The sequence below is a fragment of the Lynx canadensis genome, chromosome B1, assembly GCF_007474595.2.
Source record: "Lynx canadensis isolate LIC74 chromosome B1, mLynCan4.pri.v2, whole genome shotgun sequence".
Lineage (NCBI taxonomy): Eukaryota > Metazoa > Chordata > Mammalia > Carnivora > Felidae > Lynx > Lynx canadensis.
Window position 1 is genome coordinate 164,044,165 of NC_044306.2, and position 16,351 is coordinate 164,060,515.

The window sequence follows — 16,351 nt, forward strand, 5'->3', positions numbered from 1 at the left end:
TGTATATGAGCAAACTTGTGGAAGCGTGTCTCCATCCAAGATGTCTCAGCTGTGGCTAAAGTAGACCGATGAGGGAAAATCTCAAAACTTGGATGTCTTTGGATCATGGGCAGGTTAAGGGTGCACATACTGAACAAATTAAGGGTGCAGATTAAGGGTTAAACTAGATCTCCACCAGTTACCTTGAAAAGATTTTGCTCATGCGGAGGTCATGTGAGGCTTAGAACAGACCGTCCCTCCAACTTGAAAGGAATCAGCTATGGGATGGTGAACTTGAAGTTGGAAGTCGGACTCGGCTTCTGATCCTGCTGCAGTTAGCTGGGTGTCTTTGGGGCGGGTCCCTCACAGCACTGTTGCAAGGGCTGGGTGGGTTCATCTGTCTGGAGGAGTCTGGCACATGGTGGGCACTTACTGTTAGTCGAATTTGAAGTCATGGTCTCCGGAGTGCGACTCAGGACGTCACATTTGCTTGGTGTATTTGACTTAACCCTATGAATGGTCTCGTAATTGGGAAGTGAAAAGCTCAGCTCTAGAGCCGGGCTGCTGAGTTTGTATGCTGGTTCTGCCATTCCTTAGTTATGGGACCCCGGGCGTATTATTCAGCCTGTCTATCTTCACTCTCCTCATCTGTAAATTGGGGACGATGAGAGCAGCTATGTCATAGGGTTGCGTGGGAGGGTGAAATGAGTTAACAGTTGGAAAGCACATAGGGCCATGCTTGGCATGTAGCAAGTATACAATAAATGTCAGCTGTTATTATTTACTATAACTGCTAACAACGTAGAAAGCCTCCGAGTTCGTTAGGAATCTCAGAGTTTCTTCACATCATATGAAAAATTCTGTAGGATTGTGCATTTTTCTGGGGGGAGAGAGAGGGTCACTCTCATTAGTTTTTGCTAAGGGGCTAGGACCCAGAAATGGTTAAAAAGTGTGGATTTAAGTGGGAGGTTCTTTGGGGTTTTTTTTTGGCAGTCTTTCTTCTGTCCTTTTAAATAATTTTTGAATCAACACTCTGATCTGTTCATTGTAGAAACAACTAGAAAGCATAGCTAAGCAAAAAGAGAAAAGAGACTAAAAGTTACCAGTGATCTCCCTACCCAGAGATGATAAATTTGTAACATTTTCTAAAAATTGTGATCACATTTGCCCAGAGAGAACCACTTGAACATTTTGAGATACATCCTGCCAAAACATTTTCTACACATACTTTTCTATCTAGAGATCTTTCCTCCCTCCCTTTCTCCTTCTGTCCCTTTATATTTTATATTCCAGTACAATCCAAATGAATACGGAAGTAGAATGGTAGAGTAAATCCCATATGAGTATTACTATGATTGTTAACACGTCGGCCTGTCTTGATCATTTCTTGTTTCATGCCTCCCCTACTTCCCCCCCCCCCCCCCCCGACCCTTGCCAAACTGGTCATTTTAAAGCAAATCTCAGATAACATATCACTTCCTTTGTAGTTCCTTTACTACTTTGTTACAGATCTCTAGAAGGTAAGAAAAAACATTTTTTTTTTAATTTATTTTTTTAACATTTTTTTTTATTTTTTTATTTTTGAGACAGAGAGAGACACAGCATGAATGGGGGAGGGGCAGAGAGAGAGGGAGACACAGAATCGGAAGCAGGCTCCAGGCTCTGAGCTGTCAGCACAGAACCCGACGCGGGGCTCGAACTCGTGGACCGCAAGATCGTGACCTGAGCCGAAGTCGGACGCTTAACCGACTGAGCCACCCAGGCGCCCCAAGAAAAAACATTTTAAACAAAAGTACAATATTGTTATCACACCTAAAAAGAATTCCTTTAAATCATTATTAACTTAGTGTTTAAGTTTCTCAGTTTATGTCTCTTTTTTTCTTTCCTTTTTTTTTTTTAAGCAGTTGGTTAATTCACATCAGGATCCAAATGTCCACACACTGCATTTAGCCAGTATGTGTCTCAATCTATAAATTACCACCCACTGTTCCCCTTCCTTCCTTCTTTCCTTGCAATTTAGTTGTTGAAGAAATCAGGTTTGTCTTGTAGAATTTCCCACATTCTGGAAGCATCCTGGGGTGTTAACAGGTACAGGAAAATGGCAGTGTGTTTCTACCATCCTATTCTTTGTTCTTATTTAACCCTCCTATTTTATATTCCTTTTTCTTCCTTCTTTTATATCAATGAATTCTTCTCCCCCACCCAACCCCCCTTCTGCATCTATTGTATTGTTAGGTTTAAATTCTCTTAGAGGTTACTCTGGACTCCATGATATACATCTTTGCCTTAATTTTTTACCACTTTCCCAACATGGCTAGAACCTGTGGCATACTTCATCCCCTTTTCCTTATTTTGTGTTACTGTTTTCTGATGACCTCATGAATTCTAGCATTTTACGTGTTTTAATCCATTGCAGTTTTTTATTCTTCTTGGTAATGTATTTTTAGAATACCTTCATGTCTTTTAAACATCAAAATTAGAGCTATATTGTAAATATTATAATCTGGAGATGTATAGTCTGTTCTTTCCTTCTTCCCTCTTTTTAATAAGGGAGGATTCCTTGGTACCATTGCCACCTTACCTCTCGTATCTGTTCTGTCATCAGGTTCTGTCTGTTGTATCTCTTTTTTTCTTTTTTTTTTTTTAAAGTTTAATCTGAGAGAGAGAGAGAGAGAGTGGGTGAGCAGGGGAGGGACAGAGAGAGAATCCCAAGCATGCTCCGTACTGTCAGCACAGAGCGTTGTATTTTTATTATTTAATTTTGATTTTATCTTATTTATGTAAGTAAATGTATTTATTTATTTATTTATTTATTTATTTATTTATTTATTATTTTTTAATGTTTATTTTTGAGAGACATCGGGGGGTGGGGTGCACAGAGGCAGGGGGACAGAGGACCTGAAGCAGAGCTCTGTGCTGACAGTGGAGAGCCCGGTGTGGTGCTCGAACTCACGAACCATGAGATCATGACCTGAGTCGAAGTCAGATGCTCATCTGACTGACCAGCTAGGAGCACCAAAATGTTTATTTATTTTTGAGAGAGAGAGAGAGAGACAGAGCATGAGCAGGGGATGGGTAGAGAGAGAGGGAGACACAGAATCTGAAGCAGGCTCCAGGCTCTGAGCTGTCAGCACAGATCCCGACTCAGGGCTCAAACCCACGAACTGTGAGATCATGACCTGAGCCAAAGTCAGACATACAACCAGCTGAGCCACCCAGGCACTGCTCTTTTTAATCCTCTACTTCTCTCAGCCCCCACTATCGCACCCTGGCTCAGGCCCCCTCAGCTCTTGGCAGGCGGTCTCAGTTAAATTGCAGTAACTTCCTATTGGGATTTTCTGCCTTTTCTCTTGCCTCCTGCATGTTACTGTCCTACTAACCTATAGCAGTCTATGGGTGCTTTGAGTGTTTGGTAGAACTTGGAACTTACTTTTGCATCCCTAAAATGTATCATTCCATTTGGCTTGTTTTTTTTTTTTTTTTTTTTTATCTTGATATGAATGAAATCATACAATATGTATTCTTTTGTGTACTGTTTTTTGGTTTTGCTTTGTTGTATCCCTGGTAAGATTCTTTTGTGTTGTTGCAGGATTCTTTAGTTCATTCATTTTCATCACCATATAGTATTCATTCCATTGTATGAATATACCACACAAACACTTTACTAATTCATTTCACTCTTGGTGGATATTTGGTTGTTTCCAATTTGGGGCAACTCTGAGCAATGCTGCTGTGAACCTTACAGTACATATAATCTAGTGGACGTAAATCTTTCTCTCTCTCTCTCTCTCTCTCTCTCTCTCTCTCTCTCTCTCCCTCTCTCTCTCTCTCTCTCTCTCCCCCCTCTCTCCCCCTCTCTCTCTCCCTACACACACACACACACACACACACACACACACACACACACACACGTATATGTATGTATATATCTATGTATTAATCATATGGTATGCTACTCAGAAAATGTTAAATCCCCAAAATGGTTGTACCATTTTACACATCCAGTATATGACCATTCTCCTTTCTCCACACTCCTGTCTATATCTATATCTACTATCCTTTGAGAGAGCCATCCTTAGATGGCTTCACTTTGGATAATACAGTGACTATGTAGCTGAATACTCTTTTATTACCCTCCTCCCCCCCCAACCCACCTCACATCTGCTATGCAAAGGCACAGATATTGAGGATATAATGAGAGCCTTGCCTTTCTGGAACTTTCAACATGGAAGACAGGCATTAATAACAAAATAAATAATTAGTTTTGCAATTAAGATTATAAAATGCTGTGAAGGAGAAGTACCAGATACTCTGCGAACTTATGCTACATGAACCAGAACAGTGGGGCATCACATGTCTTCATTTAGCCAGGAAGCCTTCAGCAGACGGTGTGGCTGGTCTGGTCCTTTTGGTTATCTTTGAAATTAACACGGTTACTAAATCTATCTTGTGGAAAACTAAGTGAGAGTTTTCAGGAAGGCTCAGATAATAGGCTTAGTCACATTTGTAGTTTCTTTTTTTTTTCTTTTTGTCTGTGAACAGTTATTTGAGCCCAACAAATGCAAACACTGCACTCTCAGACATTTGTGTGTCAGTAACTATCACTTAGCCTGTTATTTCCTAAAGGGTTACCATCGATGTGATGCCTATGCCCAAAGATACCCTTCAGAACTTTTGGGTGATGGGTGCCTGGGTGGCTCAGTCGGTTGGGCGTCTGACTTTGGCTCAGGTCATGATCTCACGGTTTGTGGCTTCAAGCCCTTTGACGGGCTCTGTGCTGACAGCTCAGAGCCTGGAGCCTGCTTTGGATTCTGTGCCTCCCTCTCTTTCACTGTTCCTCCCCTGCTCGCACTGTGTCTCTCTCTCTCTCTCAAAGGTAAATAAAGATTAAAAAACAAACTAAAAAAAAATTTGGGGTGAGACCAAATTTGTTTGGGATAATGGGATTCTAATTATACAACCATTATACTTGGTGGAAGTGAATGTGAATGTGTGAGTGTATCGTTTTGTTTTGTGTTGTTTTTGTGTGAGTGTATCTTTATGGAGGATGGCACACTCTGAAAAACCTGTGTTTTTTAAAAAGGGATTCGATTTGTGGCAGGAGTTTTCTGTGAAGTTCCTTAGGTGGTCACCTTCATTTCATAGGTCCTTTAACTGGATGGGATCCTAGGAGTCATCTAATCCTTCCCTACCAGTGCCCGAGTCCCTTCTGTGACATCCTAGCCAGTTGGTCACCAGCATCTGCTTGGACTCTGTCCAGAGATGGGGAACTCAATCTTCCCAGCAGTGCATTCCATTTTTAGAAAGCTTTAATTGTTAGAAAAGCCCTCTACTTTCTAAGAAAATACAAAGCCTGCAGGCTTTTTTTTTTTTTTTTTTTTGTCGTGGTCATCGTGTCGTAGTCGTCGTCGTTGTAAAATGTCGAGGACTTAGTGTAAAAGAAGACCTAACATTTAAGTTTTCCTTCACTGGCTGAGAAATAGGGGGCAGCCTTTGAGTAAGGTCCTCTGCCCAAGGCAAGCAGCCTTTAGTTGGTGCTTGAGTCACATTTGTGAAATCTCACAGTGGGATTCAACTGCACTAGATCCTAAGCGGCAAATGAGCCCCTTGGTGGAGCAGGGAGGGAGCCTTGCCATTGTAGCCACCTCAGCCAATTGTGCAAAAAACTCTGTGCAGGCTTTCATGCTTTTAGAAAACAATGATTGTTTTTTTTTTCTTGGTCTTACCCTTTGTGAATGTTGCTTGTGATTGCAGTGCAAAATGTCAACTGCGAGATTTATGGAGACAAATAGTTTCCCTCTTCAATAGACTTGGAGAAACTGTTTTAAGGGGGGGTAATTCAATGCAGACTTTCCCAGATAACCTTGATCTAGGCACTTCAGAATTGCAGCATGGGGATTTTCCAGCCTAGTCTCAGCGCTCCTTTGGTTGTCCTTTGCTTGGTTTATAAGATTTGCTGGGCCATTTGGAGCTTAATTTTGTTGGTGTTAATTTCCCCCCTTTCCATTTAAGCTGAGGTTTTGCTTTGCAAACTGGTGGTTTTTAGTGCTTCTCGGGGGCTTTAAGGCACATTTATATCTGTCGCTGGAGCCAAAAGGGTGTCTAAAGAACTGCTTTATTAAGTACCAATCGTACGGCTCCTTCTTGCTTATTTGCAGAGGTTAACACTGATTCAGTAGAGCTTCTGAGCTCTTCTGTAAGAGGAGGAGTTGGGGTGGGTGGTGCGGCCAGGTGACATCACTCACTGGTGCTTCTGAGTCCCTCAGGTGGGCTTTTGTTACCACTTTTCCTAAGGCCACTGCTTTGGCACTGCTCTAAGGTAGCACATCTTCAGTTCCTGGCCGATGGGCATCGAATAGCCCCCTGGCCTTTTCCACCAGGCCAAGGAGAGGCATCTGGGGACTCGAAGCGCATTTGAATATGATGTTAATTATTAGAGCCCTTGGAAAGCTCCTAATTTATATGTATACCTTATATATTAATTTGTTTTATGAATTGATTTGTGATTTGTTACAACGAAGAGCAGGTAGGGTCACTTAATTTTCCTAGATACCTTTTCAACTAGTTTTTGGGGAACTCCATGCCCAGAACTAGGGGAGAAGAAAGGAGAAGAAGATGTAGCCTGTGCTTGCTGAGAGTATTGGAGCCTTAGTGACATATATGTTTCCTTGGAGACAAGCTGTATTTTCACTTAGACCAGAATGAGATCCTTGTGTGTGGGAAGAAAATGGTTTCATTATCTGGCAGCTTTCTGGGAAGATAGAAAGGGGAAAAAAAAAAAATTGCTTGATCACCCATTGCTTTTGAGTATGTCAGTCTGAGTCAGAGGGAAGAAGAATCCTGATGGAAGTGGTTCAGAGCCATTTTTTCATATCCCCCACGGGGGTGATCTACCTGAGCAGTGCTTTCTCACACTGTAAATTCTGGAAACAGTTTACACTGGGAATTGGGAAAGTTACAGTAAGCTTCTTACTTTCGTTAATTAGGCTTGTACCTTTCTCCCCTCCCTAAAATAATTAAGTAGAGAAAAGATTGGCATCCAGCAGGAAACCATGTTTCTTTGTTTTTGCCCCCTTCAAATAAAAGCTTTCTTAGAACCTGATCCTCCCTCTCTAAATGATGTATGATTTCAGTTAGCCGTAAATCCGTTTATTTTCTCCCAGACAAGGACCATTTAGGTTTAAAAAGTTTTACTAATTTAAAAAAAAAATGCAATACCTGTGGATTATTATTATTATTATTATTTATTTATTTTTTGCAAATCATACACAGGCATGTTTAAAATGAAAATCATTTATAATTCTGTTTTCCAGATGCCACTATTGGCCTTTAGATATCTTTCCACTTGTTCAGTTATGTATTCATTCACTTAGTGAATATTTATTGGGTACCTACTAAATGCTGGAAATTATTTTAAGTACTAGGGATATAGCATTTAAAACAAGCAGAAAAGATAGTCCCTGCTCTTTTGTTTACTAAGATGCACATTTAAACCTATACATTTCCCTTTACTGCTTTAGCTAGATCCCACAAATTCTGATTTTTCTTTGTCATTAGTTGAGAATATTTTCTAATTTCTCTTGTGCTTTTTTCCCTTTGATCCATATATTACTTAGAAATGTGCTGTTTTACTTGCAATTATTTAGGATTTTCCTGGACACCTTCATTTTATTGATTCAAAATTCAATTCTCTGTGGTTAACGGGAAGATAGCCTGTGTCATTTCAGTGTTTTAAAATTAATGTGACATGTTTTGTATCCTAACACATGGTCTATCCTGGTAAATGTACCTGAAAACGAGTCTCTCAACCTTGGAACTATTCATATTTAAAGTCAGATAACTCTTTGGGTGCTACCCTGTGTATCATGGGATGTTTAACAGCATCCCTGGCTTCTACCTGCCAGATGCCAGTAGCATTCCCCAAGATGTGACAGCAGAAATGTGTCCAGATGTTGCCAGATGTTCCCGGGAAGGAAAAGTTTCCCTTGCTGAGAACTACTGGGTTGAACAGAATATAGATATTGCAGTTATTGGATACATTATTCACATAACAGAGTCCTTCACATTTTCTATGATTTTTCTTGATTTTCCCACCTACCCTTTCTATCAGCTGCTGAGAAAAGGGGTTTAAAATATCTATGATTATGGGGTTATTTTATTTCTTCCTCTAATTCTGTCAGCTTTTGCTTCATAAGTCTTTTACTTTTTAAAAAACTTTATTGAGGTATAACTTATGTGCCATAAAGTTCATCCATTGAGTAATTTTTAAAGTAATTTGGTGAGTTGCGGTGCCTGGGTGGCTCAGTCGGCTGAGCGTCCGACTTCAGCTCAGATCATGATCTCGCGGTCTGTGAGTTCGAGCCCTGCGTCGGGCTCTGTGCTGACAGCTCAGAGCCTGGAGCCTGCTTCCGATTCTGTGTCTCCCTCTCTCTCTGCCCCTCCCCCACTCATGCTCTGTCTGTCTCTGTCAAAAATAAACAAACATTAAAAAAATTTTTTTTTAAGTAATTTGGTGAGTTGTGCAGCAATCATCATAATCTGGTTTTAAAGCATTTCTGTCACACTAGTAAGATCCCTTGTGTACCCAGCAATTAATCTCTGTTGCAAGCCCCAGGCCACCACTGATGTTTAATGTAATTATTGGTGTGGTTGAGTTTGGGGCTCCCATTTTATTATTTGTTTTCCATTTATCTCCCCTCAGTTTTTTATTCTTCTGTTCCTCCTCTGCTTTAAAGAAAAAAAAAGTATTTTAATACATGTATATGTTGAGTATATGTACATATACTCATATGTTGAGTATATGTACATATGCTCATATGTTCATATATGCTTATATGAACAATTCCATTTTAATCTTCCTCTTAGTGTGCACTTGTGTGTGTATTGTGGTTTGGTTGTTTCTCTAGAGATTACAATATATAATCTTTACTTTTCACAGTCCACTTGCAATTAATAATGTCACTGTGCACATAAAACATAGCTTGTTACTGTACAGGCATATTCCTTCCGCCTACCCCCACCATACCTTGTCCTTATGCTGTAGTTGTTATATGTTTTACATTTATGCACATTATAAACCCCATAGGGCAATGTCAAAATTACTATATTTTTTTTAATGTTTATTTTTGAGAGAGAGAGGGAGCAGGCGAGGGACAGAGAGAGGGAGACAGAAAATCTGAAGCGGGCTCTGCGCTGAGAGCAGAGAGCCCGACGTGGGGCTTGAACTCATGAACTGCGAGGTCACGACCTGAGCTGAGGTCGGACGCTTAACTGAATGAGCCCCCCAGGCGCCCCCAAAATTATTATTGATGCTCTTCACTCTGTCTTGAGGCTCTGGATTTCCATCTGGTATCATCTCCCTTCGGCCTGAAGAACTTCCTTTAGCCTTTGTTGCAGTGCAGGTCTGTAAATAATGAATTCTCTTTATTTTACCCTCATTCTTGAAGGATCTGTTTTTGGACTCTAAGAGTTCTGCGTTGACAGTTTTTTCTTTTAGCACGTTAAAGATGTTGTTCCACTGTCTCTGGCCTCCGTAATATCTGATGAGAGAGCAGCTTCCAATTGAATCATTCTTTTGTAATGTGTCATCTTTCTCTAGATGTTTTTAAGATTTGCTTTTTACCTTTGGCTTGTAATGGTTTGACTGTGATGTGCCTTGGCTGGCCTTCTCTGTATTTATCCTACGTGGTCTTTGTTGAGCATCTTGAATCTATAAATGTATATCTTTTACCCAATCAGGAAATATTTAGCCATTATTTTTTAAATAGCTTTTCTGCCCTATTCTCTCTCCTTCCTTCTGGGACTCCAGTTATATGTATGATATTTTCTAACAGTTCTCTGAGTATCTGTTAATTTTTTATTCCAATCTTCTTTTTCTTTATTCTTCTCATTGGGTAATTTTCATTGATTTGTCTTCAAATCCACTTTTTCTTTCTTCTGTCATCTCCAGTTCGTTGGTAGGCCCATCTCGCATATTAATTTTTCAGTTCTGGAATTTCCATTTGATTCCTTTTTTTTCTTATTTCTCTGCTGAGATGTCTTGGTTTTTTTCATTCATTGTGAGTATATTTGACTTTACTGAGGATAGTTAGAAGAGCTTCTTAAAAATTCTTATCTGCTAAAAAAAAATTCTTGTCTGCTAATTTTAACATCTGCGTCATCTAAGGATCGGTGTTAGTTGTCTTAAGAATGTCTCCCATTTTCCTGGTTCTTCACACACATTGTAAGTTTGAGTGATATCTAGGACACTAAGGATGTAAAATTTGAGAGTCCTTGGGTTCTATTATTTTTTCTTCAGTGATTATCGTGTTTCTTGAACTTCAGCAAGCAGTTTTTCCTGGTTGGACTCCAACTACCGATCCAACTACAGCCACTTGAATCTTGGGTCAGCCCTTTTGTCTGTAGCCGAGTTGCTGAGAGTGTATCCTGTGCATAATGTGCTCAGGAGTCAGGCAGAGATGAGGACAGACAGAGTCGGGGATACCTTCCCAGACTCATTCCCTTCTTGCCAGTAGACATGGCTTCCCAGATTCAGTTTTCTGGTTCCAAAACCAAACAGACTGCATTTGTTTCCCAGATAAAGGCTGTGAAACCATAAGGTTATTGTATACAACTGTCTTCCTTCAGGTACGGACTTCCCTGTGTTTATTCTCTTAACACTTTCAGGTAGCTTCTTTTATTTATAGTTCTCTGAGCTTTATATAGTTTTCTGGAGGAGTGTTGAAATCATAAGATTTTAGTCATTACTAGAGCCAGTCTTGAACTTTCATTTTAGTGAGGGAGAGTCAGACAATTAAAAAAAAATACAAATAAAACACTTATACTTTGATGAAACAGTTGTATCAGTTATCTATTGCTTTGTTACAAACCACCCCAAAACTGAGACTTAAATCAACTCTTGTTCATTGTAATTCATTCAACTGTGGGTTGGCTGAGGGTCACCGGATCTAGGCTGGACCTGGCTGAACTCAGGTGTTTCTGTTTCAGCTGACTCACTTGTATGTCTACAGGCTAGCTACACGTTTTGTTCTAGCCTGGTCTTGTCTGGGGCACCTTAGTGAGAACAGCTCTCTTCCATGGGTCAGTCTCTCATCTTCTTCCTGGGGATGGTGGGCTACCCTGGGCTTATCTTTCTTATGGCGCTGACAGAAACGAAGTGAGCGATTTCATAAGTCCTTGTTCAAGCTTCTGCTCATAACGTGTCCTCTAATATCCCACTGGCCAAAGCATTCAGATGGCTGAACTCAGAATCAAGGATAGGGAAGCTTGTCTCTTGATGGGAGGATCTGTAAAGTCATATGGCGAAGAAGCCAGTATAGGCAGTGGTGAAGATCTGGGGCTTTTTATGCATCCTACCATAGCAGTAACAAGTGCCATTAAAAAAAAAAAAAAAAAGGGCAGAATGACGTAGTGTGTGTATATGTAGAAGGGCATGTATATGTGTGTAGATGTATATGTGCCTTTTTTATACAAAATTGGAATTAGCCTATAGATGGTAGTGTAGCCTACTTATTCATTTAATGTGGTACGCACCATGCAGTAAACATTTCCCAGCTCTTAGACCATGTTAGGCCATTTATAATTTTTATACCCCTCTCTGACTTAGTGACTGTTTCCTTTTTTTGTTTTTTTTTGTAAGTTTATTTATTTATTTTGAGAGAGAAGGAGCACAAGCACGGGAGGGGCAGAGATAGAGAGGGAGACAGCCTCCCAAACAGGTTCCGTGCTGTCAGCGTAGAGCCTGACGTGGGGCTTGAACTCCCGAACCGTGAGATCATGACCTGAGCCGAAATCAAGAGTTGGACACTTAACCAACTAAGCCACTCAGGTGCCCCGACTTTTACTTCTGAAAGCACTTTATGTGTGTTGTTTTATCCTTACGACAGCCCTATGAAATTGATGTTCTTACTGTCCCCACTTTACAGATGAGGAAACTGAGCTACACCGAGGCTAAGTGGCCTTAAGTCGTCCACTGCATGGTGGCAGAGACAGGATATGGAACTGGAAAGTTCATATCCTGCCTCAATACCCTTCCTTGTGTATACTAATGGAAATATAAAAGATTGTGCCCACCCTCTGAATATTTCTGTAGAGAACGGCCTAGCGGTAGAGTGTTGGGTCATAGGATAAATGTCACACTTAAAGGAGTGTTTTCTCATTTGGTTGCCAATTGGCAGAACACTTCAAGGTTGTTGCTGAGCTAGTTTGCTCCTCCCACTGCCAGAGAGTGAAACACCAGGCTGCCAGTGAACTTCTGGCAAGTGCAAGCACTTACTCAGTGAGCTTGGATAGGTACGAGAGCCAGGATTGGTGTGGTGTGAACCGTAGGGGCTGACAAACAGCTGGGCCAGGGAGCCAGCCCCCGAGAGCAGGCCGCATCATGGGGCCCGTGTGAGCCAGGGCCCCCGGCCAGCTCCGGGCCCAGCTGTTACCACAGACAGCATAGGGCTCTGCAAATGATGGCCACTTCCCAAGCTGAGAGACAGGTGCACGTGCCGTTAGTGTGACTGTCCAGCCCGGCTCACACTAGGCTCCCTGGCCCCAGACACAGTTTGGATGACGAGGCGCAGGAGCGAGTGATTTCAAGGGATTGGCAGTTAAGTGCAGACAGCCTCACGAAGAGGTGACCGTCTGAGCCGGGGGCTTTCAAAGTCTCTTGTCCTTTCTCCATTTCCGTTTTTATCATTGTGCCAGTCTTGGCCATGCGGGTGTTTATTTGATAACTTCCTACTTTGAAATGATGGGGAAAATGAATAGAGAGGAAGAGACATCTGGTTGAGTGTTCACCGCTAAAAGTTCTAGATCAAGGCTGGAATGGGACCGTGGGTAAATTGAGAATTTGCGATTTTCTCCAGGTCGTCTTCAGCGTAGCTGGTTGCCAGCGAGTGTACAAAACCGTATGTGGCTGTTTCTGCAGTCGTGGGGTTTGGTTGCCTAGGAGCATTCAAAATTTTATCTATGTCTATTATGTATTTTGTACCTAATACTTTTTTTTTTTTTCTTATTTTGCTTCAGGTTAGTAGCAAAGATGAAGATTTTCTTGACCTCTCTGTCGATGTGGAGCAGAATACATCTATTACCCACTGTCTGAGGTAACCTCATGAATTCTGACTGTGATCTGAGATTTGGATCAGACCGGTAAATAAGTGGGGGGGAGGGGGGGAGCGGGGAATCCTGTATTTCCTCAGGAGGTAATCTTCCTTTCTGTTAAACCCATATAATCCTATTATTTTCTGTTTCTTCTTTCCCAAGAGAGATTAAAAATAAATATATGTGGTCTAGAGAAGGATCCTGCTGAGAAGAAAGAGGATCAAGTGGAAGTCATTAGTCATTAAGTTTAAAAATAAGTTTTAGTCTTTAACACAGATGTGGGCTTTCGGCTTTCATCAGTTTCTCTCTCTCTCCTCTTTGTCTCCTTGACACAATCACACAATTAATAAATGCTGCACATACCTACCATTACCCTTTTTTTTGTTTTTTTTTTTTGTAAGCTAATGTTAAAAATTATGTACTTTTGAGCAGAGACCCGGTGAGGGGAACTGCCTCTCCTCCACCTTGCGGCATTCTGTGGAGATCATTAATAGAAGGAATTCTTCCTTGTTAGGGTTGAGAGAAGGTACGAGCCTGGAATGCAGGAACAGCTCATGTCCAGGGTTCCATGCGTGTCGTGTATTGACTTGAACATTGGAAATGTGCCCAGAGTTGACACGGAGACACGATTCCCTTTTCCCTACTCCATCCCTTCTTTCCTGTCCTGTTTTCAGTTGGTCGGGAGGGCTTAGCAGCAGCCCAGCCCTGCTATAGCCACTAGGCATGGAGGAGTGAGTGGCAGACACATTCCGGGCCCTCACAGCACTTGCATCCTGGGGGGGATCCACAGGCAACGATTGGTGCCTCGAAGAAATTTAACAGGTCCACAGAGTGCGTGGTCATGGGGGAGCCAGTGTAGATAGACCTCGTGGTCAGGGCAGGCTTCCCCGTTGCTCAGGAGCCCAGAGCTCTGAGACATTTTATAGTGTCTAACAAGGCACTGTTGATTTTTACCAATGGTGATTGGGTGACAGAGGTGTTAGTCCAGGTTACTTGGAACCTTTTAGAAGGATAGGTTAAGGGGACTCGCTGTGGTGGTTGGCTGTTAGAAAGTCATCTTGCAGGGCAAAGGCACCAGCGTCAACATGGGAGAGTTTCTTGCTTCATCTGGGTTTCATGTTTTGTGTGAGCAGGTGGGGAGCTGATTGCTTTCTGGTTTCCCAGGGCCCCAGGTTCCCCTCCACTCCCCCATGAGTGACCAGTTACCCAGCACTTCCTGTTGGTGTGGCCCACCGGCCCTTGTGTCCAAGTGCCTTAGGCCCAGATGTCTAGGACAGGTGTGTTAACTCTTTATTTGCAAAGTGTTTTGTAGGCCAGGGTGGCCTCTTTCTTCTGAATGGTTCTGTTTATAGTATGGGTTCCTAATATTCCTGTGACAAGAAGCCATTTTTTATTTCCCCAAGGTCTTATGATCACAGGGAGTGGGGAAAGTTATGATTTTGCCAACGTCAGTTGCAGACAAAGGACTGGGAGGAAAGATATCACTTGCCCATCCCGCCCCTTTTTATTTTGTTTTTTTACGTTTATTTATTTTTGAGAGGGAGAGAGACCACAAGCAGGGAAGGTGCAGAGAGAGAGGGAAACACAGAAACCGAAGAAGGTTCCAGCCTCTGGGCTGTCACCACAGAATCAGGGCTGTCAAACCTACAAACCCTGAGATCATGACTTGAGCCCAAGTCAGAGGCTTAACCACCTGAGCCACCCAGGCGCCCCTCATTCCCCGCCTCTTTTTTTTTTTTTTTTAAACAAGTGGGTGTTAGGGAGCATTTGGAGTTAGATTGACTGCTTCCCCTTCCTTCTTAGAAATTCCTGGGCTGCTCGAAAGGGCAGATGGCAGTGGCTGTAGCTTTGAGATCTCAGTCAACCAGCTAGAGAAGGGCTAACTTGTTAGTTATAATTTTAATCTTTGGGGAACCTTGTTATAAAGAAATGTAACCCAGATTTCCATTTCTATTATTATCATTATTATTTTGAGAAATGTATATGTTAGTCATGCATACCTGATGTAGAGGTGTTTGGAGACGTTAAAGCTGGGATGGATGAGCATGAAATAGCTTCAGAATGCCTTTTTAAACATTAGATTCCCATCCAATTGGGCTTTCCGGGCTGATATTCCCAAATTTCCTGCCCTGCCGCCATTTTACATCATCCCTAAACTAGACCTTGACTGACTTCCCCACACCTGCCCTCACACAGGCAGGCCTGACATCACCCCCACAACAGGAAGACAGGCCCTGCCAGGCCCACCCACCCCCACCCTCCCCTCCCTGAGAGTATTGTGCTGGGAGTGGCGGCTTTCTCACCTGCCCCAGAGGAGTGAAGGGGGGAGCCAAGGCCCCAGGGGAATAAATGATATCAGCTGATCATTAGCATTTTCTATCTGAGACCAGGGAGAAGGAATGATTACAGATCTTGATCTTTTGGGCCCCATTCATGGTTTAATTTCGTTTACATTCTTAAAGGTTTGTTTTTAAAATTAGAACTATGAGTTTTCTTTTTATGTTTGCACCTCTTCTGATATTTTATCTTTCCTTTATTTTGACGGCCAAAAAAAAAAAGTTAAAAGTCAAGCTAAAATTGTAGGACGTTTTTTTAATGTTTGTTTATTTTTGAGAGAGAGAGAGAGAGAGAGAGAGAGAGAGAGAGAGAGGGAGAGAGAGAGCATGAGTGGGGGAGGGGCAGAGAGCGAAGGGGACCGAGGATCTGAAGTGGGCTCTGTGCTGACAGCTGGGAGCTCCACTTGGGGGAGGGGGGGCTTGAACCCAGGAGCTGTGAGATCATGACCTGATCCGAAGTAAGACCCCTAAAATTGTAGGATTTGAATGTAGGGCCTTTGCCACCTCCTTTCAAGGGACTTTAGATGACCTATAACAGTGTGTTTTCACTGCTTTTGTTGCAGAGAAATGATGAAATAAATAGTGGTTCTATTCAGGGTACAGGCCTACAGAAGCCATTAAATCCATACTGTAACTGACCTATATTCCAAATATTTCATATGTCAGTGCCTTGTCTTAGGCCTGGGGAGCCTTCAGTATCAGAAGTGAATACCAAGATAGTTTTTTCTTTTGAAAAGTTCAGGGATGGCCTCAGGCAAAAACTTCAAATACGTGAAGTTTATCTTAATTACCCTTCTATGGCCTTTTGGGTAGTTTTTGTCTTTCACTTCAGTGCCTTAGTCTCCCCTGTGGCTCCTTTACAGAAACCTTCTCTTGAAACATTCCACTCTCTGAAGCACCTTTTTTCCCTTCCCCTGTCCTCCTCTCATATTAAATGTCCGTTCTTC

The 16,351-nt window shown here is 42.0% G+C and overlaps 1 protein-coding gene across 2 annotated transcripts in view; it reads left to right on the plus strand.

The window, feature by feature from the left end:
* USP46 (ubiquitin specific peptidase 46) overlaps positions 1-16,351 on the plus strand; it is a 61,613-nt gene that overhangs the window by 29,693 nt on the left and 15,569 nt on the right. For both annotated transcript variants that reach the window (XM_030313877.1, XM_030313876.1), the window contains one exon: positions 12,994-13,070. In XM_030313877.1, the coding sequence (XP_030169737.1) occupies positions 12,994-13,070 (77 nt within the window). The remainder of the gene's footprint in view (positions 1-12,993; positions 13,071-16,351) is intronic.